This window comes from Peromyscus eremicus, chromosome 19 (genome assembly GCF_949786415.1).
Source record: "Peromyscus eremicus chromosome 19, PerEre_H2_v1, whole genome shotgun sequence".
In the NCBI taxonomy this organism is placed as follows: Eukaryota; Metazoa; Chordata; class Mammalia; order Rodentia; family Cricetidae; genus Peromyscus; species Peromyscus eremicus.
In genome coordinates this window covers 72,172,369-72,185,649 of record NC_081435.1, presented here as the reverse complement: position 1 = coordinate 72,185,649, position 13,281 = coordinate 72,172,369, and the positions used below count along the sequence as shown (strand labels likewise).

Below are 13,281 nucleotides of genomic sequence, written 5' to 3'. Positions count from 1 at the left end.
TTTCTCTTTAGGGAATTTGGAGGGAAATCACGCCTTTAAACTCGAGAAAATGAAATGCTTACCACCCTAGATGCTCCAGCTAAGAATAATTCAAAGGACAGGTGTATACACATACACACACACACACACACACACACACACACACACACACGAGCTCTTAACTGACTACAGAACTGCCCCTATAAAAAAATAATACTCTGTGGTCCAAAAAGTCCACCAGTTCTGGAGTTTGAAACAGGCTCTTTCATTACACACACACACACACACACACACACACACACACACACACAGAGGAAAGTAAACAAATTCCCCAAAGCAATGACAAAGCAAAAATGAAAACAAAAACCCACAAAAAGAAAAAACAAATCAGCGAAAAAAAATTAAAAATCCCACAAACAAAAACTTAATAGAGATTATCTGGAATAGTTAAAACAAAATGAAAAAAAAAAAAACTATTTGGAAAACAGTTTAAGTAAGATTTAAAATAACAAGACAGCCCAACCAAATGTTTTCTTTCATTTCTGGAGTCTGTTTTTCTAAGACAGCAAATTATGGTAGCCTGGGAGCTGGTTGAGTCCATCAGACTTCTCTGGCTCATTCTGGGCTCTGCAGAGGAGCCAGCACCTCCACGGAACATGAACTCGCCTGCTCACCGACTCCTTGCAAGCACAGCCTGAATTCTGAGCCATTCCATATGGGAGATCTTCGATGGGCTCATGTGAGAGCCACCTGTGTGGTCACCCGGCTGACACACAAGCCTGCCCACTCATTCAGACTCTGAGTGCTACCCCACTGCCTGTGACCAAGGTGGGGAAGCCAAGGGGTGGTTCTGACAGCGTGGGCTGGGCAGATAGGTAAGCACCAGGCATTGATGCAATGGTGCATGTGCCGGGACAGCGCAGACAAAGGGAGAGTGTGAGCAAGAATCAAGACGTGACAGAGGCCTGGGGAGAACATGATGGGCTTGTCACAGAGGAACAGGCAGCTGTGTGCGACCGTGGAAAACGTGGGGCAGATTCATGGGGCAGGATGGGCTCCTCTGCAGCCAGAATTAACCTATGTAGACTGGAGAAAAGAAAAATCCTCAGAGATTTTGCCTGAGATACCTGCATTTCACAGTAATGCCTCAACGTTCCTGTCTGTCTGTCTGTCTGCCTGTCTACCTATCATCTATCCATTCATCCTCCAAAGTTTCCCATCCTTTCTATCAGCCTCTAGTTCTCAATCCATGGCCTTTCCCTCTTATGTAGTTAAAGATCTCAGACTGGGGGGCGGGGTGCTCAAGAAGGACCCTGAGACAAACTGAGGGGTAAGGAGTTTATTAGCAGAGTTATCAACACCATGAACTGTCAGACAGACAGAGACAGCATGGCAGGGACTCTGCAGAAAGGAATCAGGGCCCGTGAGGATAGAGGAGGTTTCACAGTACAAACCCACAGCCAGGCTCTCTGATGGCCAGGCAAGAGTCAGGGAAGGAGGTGAGGAGCAAATGTGTGACCTTCGGTACCAACCTTTATGTAAATCCCTCCAGGTGAGAGATTCTAGCACCTGGAGTCTATGAGATGGGGGGACTAGCAGGCTATGTCGCAACAGAGTGCCTGCAGGTCCTGTGAGGAGAGGGGAAGGTGCTGTGGCCTGAGTAACAGCTGCAGTCCCATACGTAGCTGTTTCTTCCACATGAAAACATCCCATCTTTGAGGGAAAGGGGATCCTAAGAAGTTTATGAAACTTACCAGACTCACAGGCCCTGCAGGGTCACGTGATAAGCAACACTTGCTGAGGAAAGGAGATTGCTCTGAGGTATGGCTGCCTAAAAGTTCCCCAAAGTGGTGCAGCTTGTGTGAGGAGTCCTCACTCATGCTGGGTGGGCTTTGGGGTGATGTACCTGCCCAAGGCACCCAAGATCTATCCCTTAAGCAACCCTCTCACTCACACGCCTGTAAGTAACGCCGGTAAATTCATTGGTTCAACAAGACTTGAATAGGATCATCTCACTGGACTGTTGTCATGGCTCTTCATGGGGCGAAAAGATATTTCCTTACATCTCCCTGGGAAAAGTCGCCCAGCATCCTTCTATTAGCTAGGAAAATGTAGGGACAATAGGGTCAAGTAACAGTGACAGATTACGTTTAGCAAATGCCGACTGTATCAGGAAGTGTTCTGAGAACACGTCAGCCCTTTCAACTGTCTCCACAGGCCTCCAAGTGGGATATTTCTACCATCATCCCAATTTTAGATGCACAGTGTAAGGCTCAAGATGACGAAGCTCATCAGCGAGAATTTGGGGCAGGAATTCAGGTAGGCTGACTGCAAACCAAGTCTCTACACCACTGTGTATATTGGGAAGAAAGAACTGCCCTGAATTATGCTACCAAGGACCTACGTCCAGAATGGTCTCTCTGCCGCAAAGAATGCATATCTAGTAGCCACTTGCCCTCCCTCCAACCTCTCCAGATGTTTTCTGGTGGCATCTTTTCTGTGTCAAGGCTGCCCTTGAGGGCTTAACTGGATTTTACAAGTATAAAAATATAGCGGTAAATAGTTTACTTACGTGTTTTGTATATTAAGGAAACATTCAGAAAGAAGAGAGAATGAAGCAGCTATCACTCCCCAATTAAACATCCTATGATCATTTATCAAAACCTTCAAATAGAACATCAAACTGCAAAAAGATTAAACAGCACAGTATCAAGTCTGGCACCTAAGAGTGTTCGAGTAATAACGGAGTTTCCTTTCTTCCCTACCCCATGACCCCATTCCCTATAAACTGTTGGAAGCCAGTTCTAGCACCAAACCCCGAAGAACCCCATTCTTACCAACTCCCCTCATCATCATCGAGATGATGGACTTAATCAGATACCACAATTCTGAGAGACCATGAGCAGCCAGACTCCCTGGTAGGGAGACAGATCGGGAAAGAGGCCATGGCTAGGTAATAAATGTGGCGAATCTCCAAGATGGCCAGCTTCTTCTTCAACCTACTGACTTGAGACAAAAGCTGCCTACCAGGGAGTCTGTCTAACTCCTAGTCTCTCAACTCCACTAAGCCATGCGCTCAAGGAGTTAACAGAAACATTACAAAAACAATGACCTCACTCTTTAAGGTCAGTTATGAGGAGGGCACTGGTGTAATACCAGTGGCAGAAAACTAGAGGCTTTCTCTCCTTGAGAAAGGAAAACAAAATTCCTCACCTTTTAGAAATAAAATAGTGAATGTTTGGACTAAAACATTCCATGAGTCAATGATGACTCTATGCTTGGTCAGTGTGCCCTGACCAGTACTTTTAATCCGCCATTACTAAGCCCGTTTCATTAGATAAAATAAAGCAAGTAAAGATTCCTGAAGGGCACAAAAGCCCCAAGTTCTGATGCAACGCCTTTGAAGTCGAGGGAAGAAAGGCTGGGGCCAGGCCTGATTCCCAGGGACAGAACCATGCACAGATGCCATCAGGCTGGGGTGGTCACAGTGGACTTCTTGACTGACTACCCAGCATCATTAAGATTAGCAAAGCTACCAAAACCAGGGGCCCAGAGGCAGATGACTGTAACTTGAAAGAGGCTGTTGGTCGACCTGTCCCCCTGCATCGACACCAGAGGCCTGATAGTGGCATCATTCTATCTTCCCTGCTTCCCCTTCCATACTAAACCATTAGGGCCCCTTCCTATTTAAGTGTTAAGAATAATAAATGGGCCTGAAGGTAGTGTTGCACGCCTTTAATCCCAGCATTTGGGAGGCAGAGGCAGGCGGATCTCTGAGTTCAGGGCCAGCCTAGTCTACTGAACAAGTTTCAAGACAGCCAGAGCTGTTATACAGAGAAACCCTGTCTCGAAAAACAAACAAACAAACAAAAAATAATAAATGGGGCTGAAATCTTCAGGTGGGCAAGGGAAAAATAAAACAAGCTGCCAGGAAATTACTCACTCTGACCTAACAGCCATTCTGTATGAGCTTTCTCCTATTTTATACTTTTAAGATGACATACATTCAATCAGTTCATACACACTGAGTCCCTTCTCCATGCAGGGTTATTCTAGGACTTAGGAGATACATATGACTAAGACTATGAAAAGCTCCAGGGTTCACAGGAGGCATGTTTACTAGGAAACAGATATGCAACAATATAACAAATATAATAAAATAAGCAAATTAGTGTTTCAGAGTCATGTACTATAGAAAACAACTACAAGGCTAAGGGTGTAATTCAGTGGTACAGCAACCGCCCAGCATTACCCAAGCCATGATGTGATCCCCAGCACTGAGGAGAGGGAGAGAGAAAAAAAAAAAAAGCAGGCTAAGGAATTCAGGGATCTAGACAGACTTCCAGCTTGAATAATTTGGTCAGGATAGGCTTTGTCTGTCTGTCCATTGTTTTGAGATCTCATTCTATAGCTCAGGCTGCCCTGGAATGGGCTAGGAGGCTAAGTGGGAGAGATGGGAGCCACCACACTGGTTAGATATGGGGTAATAACCAGCTAATACTTGAAGAGGACAAAGGAGTGAACTGTATGGGTATTTTCAAGGGATATTTTTCCCATGTAAAGAACTTAGAACGGGTCATACTTTCAGTACCGTGCTAAGAACACTCTACCTAAATCTAACCTCTTCAAAAAAAGGTTTCTGTGATCCATTTTGAGCTAATTTCCATAAAATGTGAGGTTTAAAATAAGATTTATTTATGTTTTGACCACTGATAACCAGTCATTCCAGAACCATTGGCAGAAGACTGCCCTTCCTCCACAGAAATGCCTTTATATTTTTGTGAAAAATCAGTTAGAAATATCTGTGCGAGTCTACTTTTGGATTTTTCTATTTCTATTCCACCGATCTACATACGTGCGTGTCCCTCTGCCAGCACCACACTCTCCAGAATACTGTAGCTACACCCTAAGATTTTAATTAGGTGAAAGAATTACCCACGAAGAGTTTACATGGAATAAAGTGGCGCACACAGCTGGCTTTACTTCTAAAATGTCAATCTATTGTGATGAGCAAATTCATAGGAGACCTGACCAGTCACGGGATGTCAGAGGGTCAAACCACTGACAGCAGCAGGGATAGTAAACGATGGTCAGATTCTAACTTCAAAATGAAAAATGAGCCAACAGAATATTTTGGTGGGTTTAAGACAAAGTGTAAGAGACTCAAGATTGGGGAACACAACTGTCATCCACTGACACAGGGAAGGATGAAGATGAAGGATTGGAAACAGAAAGTCAGGTGCTGTTTCTCAGATGTTAGGTTTGAGAAGCCTGTCAGATACCTAAGTGGAGACATGAAATAAACATACATGAAGCCAGCACTCAGGAGAGGGGCCTTTCTGGCCTGGTTATAATAATCCAGAAGTCATTCATATGTTGAAAGCTGTGACATTGGACAAGATGGTCCAAAAAGAAGGAAAACACCCTGGCCTTAGGGTCTCCAGTACTGAGGTCAGAGAGAGGAGGAAAAGGAAGAGAAGGAGGCCAAAGGGGTGACCATGGAGCTAGGAGAGAGCTGGGAGATGGTATCCATCCGGGAAGCCAAGCAGGAAACAACTTCATGACATTCAGCTGACACACGGAACACCACAGGAGACCTTGGCAGGAGCGGTTCTAAAACACTCATGGAATTTTAAGAGAAAAGAGCAAACAAAACAGAGAGGGGAGCTGAGTGGTTAGAGAAAGCAGGGTTAACAGGACGTTCAAAGGCTGCACGACACAAGGAAACAAACCCTGAGAGACGTCGGGGAAGTGTCCACAGAATTATGCATATGTACGTTTTAGGATGGGGGTTGGGGGGGTCACCATGTTAAATAATGAAGAGAATGGCCCGGGGGAGAGGCTCAGAGGACAGAACTTGTTTATGCAGAATAGAAAACAGAAGATGGCGAAGAAGAAATGTCGTGTCATCAAATGAGAAAGTAGAATCCAGAGGAAACAGGGCAGCCCTGGCTTTGACAGGAAGAGGCAGGAAAGTGTCTCTGAGTGTGCTCTGTGTGGGCTAAACTCCACTCTGTCCTACAGCACGGGACCCAGCTCAAGTGTTCTTTGCTCTGAGGTCATTTAACAATCCATATTTTCACAACGAAGTCCCAGAATGCTGAGTGATAAATCCCTCAGGATGAATTTCACCAAGTGTCTATGACGAAGAAGAGATCTTAACACTGCCACTGATTACCATGAGTGGGAAAGGGGTGGGGTGAAATATGATAGCGGTAAAGCATGAGCTGGCAGCTGAGTTCCACAGGAGGCTCCCCGTCCACCACAGGATTATGTGGCGAGCAGTTACTATGTCCAGGGCAGCCGGCGCTGAGCAGACACACGTGCAGCCTGCCATCTACAAGACAAAGCACAGTGACCAAGGAAGTGCCAGGTACTGATAGATGTCACCATTAGCAGGCACATAAAACAAGAAAGTAAGACAGAACATTGTCCTTTCTGTGGAGCTGTAACCTAAAAGGGGCAGTGACCAGGGAAACAGAGGACAGGCAGAGAGGAAAGAACAAAGGTTTGGGACAGAAACAAGTCTAGCTGGTTTGAGAAGCAATACAAAGCCATGGTGGGCAGGAGATAGAGTTACCACCTGAAGTGAAGAGAGCCACAGGCAGGGCCCCATCGCCATTAAACTGGGCAGAGATGGGATTTTATTCTAAATGCAATGGGAATCATGGGAAGGGATCCCAGGAAGAAATGACAGTCTTTCCCAAGACGGAGTTCAGTTTTCTTCTGGAAAGTACGTTCCTTCATGTAACGGTAGCATGTGTTAAGTAGTGAAAGCTCATGGTGCCACCACCAAGCTGAACAAAACCAAAAGCTTGCTCCAGAGGCCTGGGCAAGAGGGGCTGGAGATGCAAGGGTATCGGCGCCACGGACCGATGAGTCCAGACAGTGAAGGGTGTCCCAGCCACTCCTGCAGTGGTGTGACAGATCCACAGGAGAGGACTACCAGACAGAAGGAAGGGAGGAGAAGGCAGGAGGGCAGGAGGGCAGCCAGACACACCCAGGGATTGGTCAGAACAGCGGCTTCACCAGGGTTGGTTTTCCAAGGGGAGTCACTGACAGGCCCTTCTCCAGAATCTCCACAGCCCCCTCACACATGCCTGCCACGTGGAAACTGTTCCTCTCTGGATGAAAATCACTCAGAAGGTTAAGCCAGGCTCAGGGGCAAAGATCTCCTATGCTAAGAATAAACAGGGCAAGATTGGACAACTCCTGTGAAAAATAGAAATAGCTTCCCTCCCCTTCTAGAAAGCTATAGGAAAAAAACAACAGACGGAAAAAGAAGGCATGTGTGTGACCTTTCACCTCGTTCTATCTCTGCTTCACAGCTTGCCTTATTCTCTCCTGGCTTCAGAAACCTCAGGAAGCAAAGGCACTCCGACCATGGGATATGATTCCACTGAAAACTGTATTGGTTATCTTACAAACACTATAGGCCTCAGGTTGGGGAGAGCAGAGTGCAAGCTGTACTCCTTCACACACAGCAAAAATTATGACAACTTATAAGGGAATATTTTTTTCAAGTGCTGGGGATCAAACCCACAGCCTTGAGCACCCTATATAATACTCTGCCATTAAGCCATATCCTCACCCCAAGACGACAGAAATCACAATGTAATCATGTAAGGTGGGTATGGTGGCACACCCTGGTAATCCCAGCACGCAGGAGGCTGAGGTAAGGGGATCACATGTTGAAGGCCAACCTATGTAAGACCTGTCTCACAGTAAAATAAAATAGCAAGGAGTGGAGACATCGCTCAGTGGCTTGTCTGGCATGCTCAAGGCCCCGAGTTCAATCCTCAGTGCAAAAAAACAAAATACAAATAACAATAACAACAACAAAAAAACCCAACATTTCTAATTGTCCGAACACCTTCTCTTTACACGTTTTTCATGTATATCATTTTTCCCAGTGTTCTGAGACCAGAATCAGACTTGCCACTGCAGCCCAACATGTTCCCAGGAATGGAGGAGAACCCGAATTATTCAGATCCTATTACATAAGAGACGTACTCTGGGCTGTCTCCTACAGTGTTTTTGGAGTCTTCTAGAATAACAGATATCCATATTAAGTAGTGATTAGTGTCTTAACAGTCCCTGCTTCACTCCCACTGGCCTGTATAACCTGTTTTACTTCCTTATTTATAAAATTTTCATCACTGTAAACACACAAAAAAATGAGATTTAGGTGCCTGGAGTGTGATGTGGTGCCTTTGTTTTGGTTTTTACTGTTTTAAAACAAAGCTGGAATCTTTTTTTTTTTTTTTTTTCAGAAAATCCCCCAAACTGTAGAAATACTTAAAAGACATGCAGATGCAGTCCCCAGGTGGCCTTGCTGGATGTCACTTTGCTGCCTGTTTACCCAGGATGCCTAACCCACCGCCATTACTGAGGGCTCCTTCACGTGTCTACGGGAGATAAGCAGCCACAAAAAGTAAAATTAAGACCACCAAAAGCCAATATGAGTCAGAAGCTAACAGCTTCTGCAAGGCAGAATGCTTTCAAAGACCATTCAAGGCTCAGTTTAAAAACAGCAGGATCTCAGGATCACTAGAAAATGTTCCATGGGGAGGAAGGTCAACCTGCCTTATGACACAGTCCAAGAGATGTCTACATACAAACACCCACACTGCCCAGAACGGAAAGGTAACTAACAGGATTATTACATGATGCTTTCTTCCCTCCCTCCACAGCTCTGCTAAAACCTGGCCCGACCACAGAAGGGGGAAATGCAAACTTGTTCTTTGGCCCTAAACACCTGTTTAGATTTCAAACAATGATCTCTCAAATTTCTATAATCATTAACCTGCTTAATAGCATGATCTGATATGACAAGACTCAATTTCACAAAAATAAACTAAAAACCTGGGGGTCAGGACTAGAAAAAAAAGGGGGGGCTTTAAATCTATAGGTAATGAGGCTTATAATCCTGTTGGCAGGCACCAGATAGGAATCCAACACCTGCTGCTGCTTAGATTGCCTTTATATCAGCCTCCCTCCCTCTTGGATTTCTACCCACCCTCTGAACCTTAGAACACTATTTCAGGAAGACAGAGTTCACATTGCACAAGTAACCTTTGATCTGTGTTCTTGACTAGAAAGATAGTTTTTCTAATACTCTCCTATTTCAAGATCACCTTCTGGATTTACATGATCCCGAAGAACACAGCTCAAGCACTCGACCACACATGACACTGCAAAAGGGAAATCACAGCCCAAGTGTGTCCCCGAGTGCAGTTTACAAATGAGCAGAAATATTCACCCTGGTTTGTGGTTAGCAAACATTGTTTTTTTGTTTGTTTGTTTTTTTCTAGTTTTGGTTTCTGGAGACAGATTGTCTCTGTTGCCCAGGTTGGCCTCTCTAACTCTTGGCAATTCTCCTGCCTCTGACTCCTGAGTCCTGGACATGCTGAGATTATAGGCATGCACATTACACTAGTCAAGGCTTTAATTCCTATGTCAGCTGCAAGCAGGCACTGCCATAGTCTCCCCTTTACACGTGAGGGATCTAAGGCACAGAAGGCAGACAGAGGAGCAGGAACCAAGCAACATCACAGCACACGCTTCCTCACAGAAATGAGGTATTCTCAGAAGAGGAGAAGATAACCCAGGAGCACATGACTGCATGGACGGGTGAATCCAGAGCGTGTGGAGACACAGCTCCAGATGACAGAAAGTTCATTTGGAGGTACGGAGGGTGCTCCTCCCAGTCCCCTTTTTTTCATTTTTAAATTAGCAAGGATGGACTAGTCTTCAGTTCATGTGTTTCATGAAATTTCTGGAGCCTTGAAATGTAGATGAAAGGGAGGGAAAGGTAGGAAATTGGGGCAGAGGGCCAAATACTCTGGGTCTTGCAAAATATTTTTGTTTTAAACCAAAGCCTGTGATAAACTGCATAGACCTAACAAAATAATTGAAACTCGAGGAATCTAGACAGAAGAAAAACTGTCTGGGAGCATTCCTCACAGCTGAGCTGAATGAGATATGTGTGGAAGCTGTCACCCAAACGGACAGAGGCAGTCATCTTCCAGGATGGTACGGCGCTGGTGCACACACACAGAGCCTAAGGGCAACACTACCCTGGGGGTGGAAAGCCAGTGGTTAGGATACTGTGTAAAACAAGCAGTCATAAGAAGTAAAAGCCAGCCACAAAAATGCCAAGAGGAGAAACACGTGGACACCAGGCAGAATCTGGATATACTAAGAAGCCTGACAGTCACAGAAATGCTGCTGCTACATTCCAACGTGCTAGGACATCCACACATAGCGAGAGCAGGGTAAGAAAAGCAGATGGCTCCCTTGGTCCCGCTAACCCTAAAGTCAACAGGACCCAACCACTCTCTGTGTCTCCCAAACCCAACTTTCTCCATCATCTCCTTAGCTGACTGGCTCCCAGGGAGCTTCCCCACATTGCTCAAGAAGTGTTCTTCACAAGCCATCCTCAAAGATGGGGTGCTGATAACTTGCAGAGAACAAAGGATTTGTTTTCCAGCTTGTTTCCCAACTGAGTGGCTGCTTCTTAGCTCTTCAGCTGAGCCCAGAAAACCTGCAGGATTCTCTCACCCCTTTCTTGCCTCATGGGAAAAGCAAAAACAAAAACAAAAACAAAAAACAAAAAACAAGAGAATAAACAGTTTTGAGTGTAATTTAATCATCTCTTCCTTGTTGGCTACTTCAAAGATCTACTTCTAAAAGTCATACACAATGTATTTTAGGGCAGCGATTCTCAATCAGGAGCAACTACATGTCCTGTTGGACATTTGGCAGGATCTGGAGACAGTGTTGGTTGTCACTGTTAGGACAGGAGTACTTAGGACAGACATCCAGTGAACATAGGACAGCGACCTAAAAGATCAACAGTACCAAGGTCTAAAGACCTTGTTTGAGAGGACAATGGGACAAGTTAAAACGGCTTTATAGTATAAAATATCCCAAGGTTTTGTTTTGTACAAATGCTACAGTTTATTATACATACAAAGTCAAGGGACACATTGTATCATAAAATTCCAGAATCCAGAATTACACATATCACGGGAAGGGGCTAAAGTGACAGTTCCATGTGAAGAATCAGTCACCACATAGGTCTGGGTTTATCATGCAGGGACCTGCTCTAGGGTCAGCAGAAGAGAGGTAGATCTGAGTCCATACTGCAATCCACTCCCAATTAAATTGGAACCCCATTTTATCATTAACAGTCAAGTATTTTACCAAGAGACATCAACTCGAAACTTTCAAGTTTTTCCTGTGTTTAACATTCTCTGCAAAACAAATGTCTCGATGTAAATTATAATCTAGCTGACTGAGCCTCTACTTTTGCCCAGCCCACAAACAAAACACATGCAAATCGTCCCCATCAATAAGCCCTCTTACTTATTGGGAAGAAGTGGGATGTAGAAATTGTGTTGTGACTCAAAACGCCATCAAAGCAAAAGTGTGACCCGAAGGAATAAAGATTAAAAACTACAAAATGTCCCTTGGGCTGTACAGCAAAAACTACAACTTTGCGACCAGCATTGTCAAAGTTAAGTGTCTCCCTCTAAATTAAACCATTTTACAACCTCCGAAGTAGCTTAAGGCTGAAGCTCCAGTTTTCTGACTGTACCATGCTGCCTACCTGCCTTCCCTTGTATGAGCTCAAAGTACAGGTAGGGAGTCATCTGATCACCCACCAATCAGGCGCTGGGGCTCTCGCACAAGTCACTACAGCAGTAAAATTGTCAGCATTCACTCTCTGTTGAGTGAACACTGGTGAACATATGGTCTGGACGTCAGGGTGGCCCTGGGGGTGTCCCCTCCTGGACTTCTGACCCTAGAGAGCCCTCTGGAACCCCACACCTCTTCAGAAAAGCGGTCTCCAACCGGCTGTTACTAGAAGTGCATTCGGAAATCGAGGGGTTCTCTGTTCCACAAGGAGAGAGGGCCTTATATGCAAACACAAGAAGGCAAAAAAGAAAAGGGGATCTTTTAAAATCCTTACGCAGTTGTGCCTTCTTCTAACAAGTGGGTAGCATTTATTCAGGACACTCCTGAGCACCTGGTAGGAATCCAGCTCTGGCCCGCAAACACTCCGCCCCGTAGCAGCCTGCAAAAACCGCTCACACTGCTCGTCCCAGCCTTCCGGAGACAAGCCCAGATGTGCAAACCCAAGACGCGCAGGAGCACTGACACAGGTGTGCACACGCAGGTGAGCATGCTAACACAAGTGTGCAGACGCGGAGGGCCCCCCTAAATGTACGCAAACAAATGCACACTCACAGATAACGCGTATTCAGACATCGGTCCCAGGTCACGCCGGGGAGACCCAAAGCCGCGGCCACCCTCCCTGCGCCCCACCGAAGAAGTGTGCGTGCCCAGCTCACCTCTTCCAGAAACTTGGTCAGATCGTACACCTTGTGGTGCAGGATCACCCAAGTGCTCTTGCTGTCTTTGTGCTTCTGAATCTCTTCCAGGGTGTAGTACTTCACATCTTGGTTTGCCTGCCCGGCCATCTCGGAACAGTGAGCCTCCCGGGCCCTGCAATACAGCCGTGCAGGGTGGTGCGCTACTCAAGTCTGAGCCGCCTCCGCCCGGGACATTCCCAGCCTTACCGGGACCGACGCCCAGGACCGTGAGGTGGCGCCTCTAACTGGGCAGGGACCGCATGGCTTCCGGGGATTGGCCAGTATGGTGCACCCGCCCTCGGTCGACGCCCTCCTTCAGTCCAATCACGCCCCCCAGCCCAGCGTGCGGATATTGATTGGTTACAAGAGGTGCCCTTCACAATCACCCGCTGCACGCGCAGAGGATCGGGGGGGGGGGGGGGGGGGGAGAGGCTTTTCTGAGTCTGCGCAGGAGGTAGCGGGTGGGGTCAGTTGGCGGTGGTGAGAGCAGGTCAGAGGTCTGAGCACCCAACTGAGGAGGAAGCGGTAGGGCCAGGGCAAACTCTATCCCCAGCCTTAAGTCCTTCCCTTAGGCCCCGACCTCCACGCTAGCTCCGTGCGTGTTTCCTAACCAAATAGGCCCTACGCCCTAATAATCACTTAGAACAAAAATTGCAGTGGTCCAAGTCCACAAAGTGACCCTCCGTGGGGAGACCCTTACACAAGTGTCATAGCTTAAGCCCTCGAATCAAATGTGTGGCCCCAAATAACAAGCCATGCATTTTGCTTCACTGGTACCTGCATAGGGTTAGGGATGGCTCACCTAACAGGCAAAGACTCTAAGGAAATTACTACATAAAAATTAGAAGTAAACAATCATTTCTGTAACCTGAAAACTTCTGTGCCAGGACACCCTGACATGGCAAGGACTTTCTCATAAGAT

At 46.2% G+C, this 13,281-nt stretch overlaps 1 protein-coding gene across 1 annotated transcript in view; it reads right to left on the bottom strand.

The window, feature by feature from the left end:
- LOC131895988 (cytochrome b5) overlaps positions 1–12,619 on the bottom strand; it is a 32,806-nt gene extending 20,187 nt beyond the window's left edge. Inside the window, 1 exon segment of the mRNA XM_059246534.1 lies at positions 12,339–12,619. Coding sequence (XP_059102517.1) covers positions 12,339–12,467 — 129 coding nt within the window. The 5' untranslated portion in view covers positions 12,468–12,619.
- Positions 12,620–13,281: the final 662 nt, after the last annotated feature.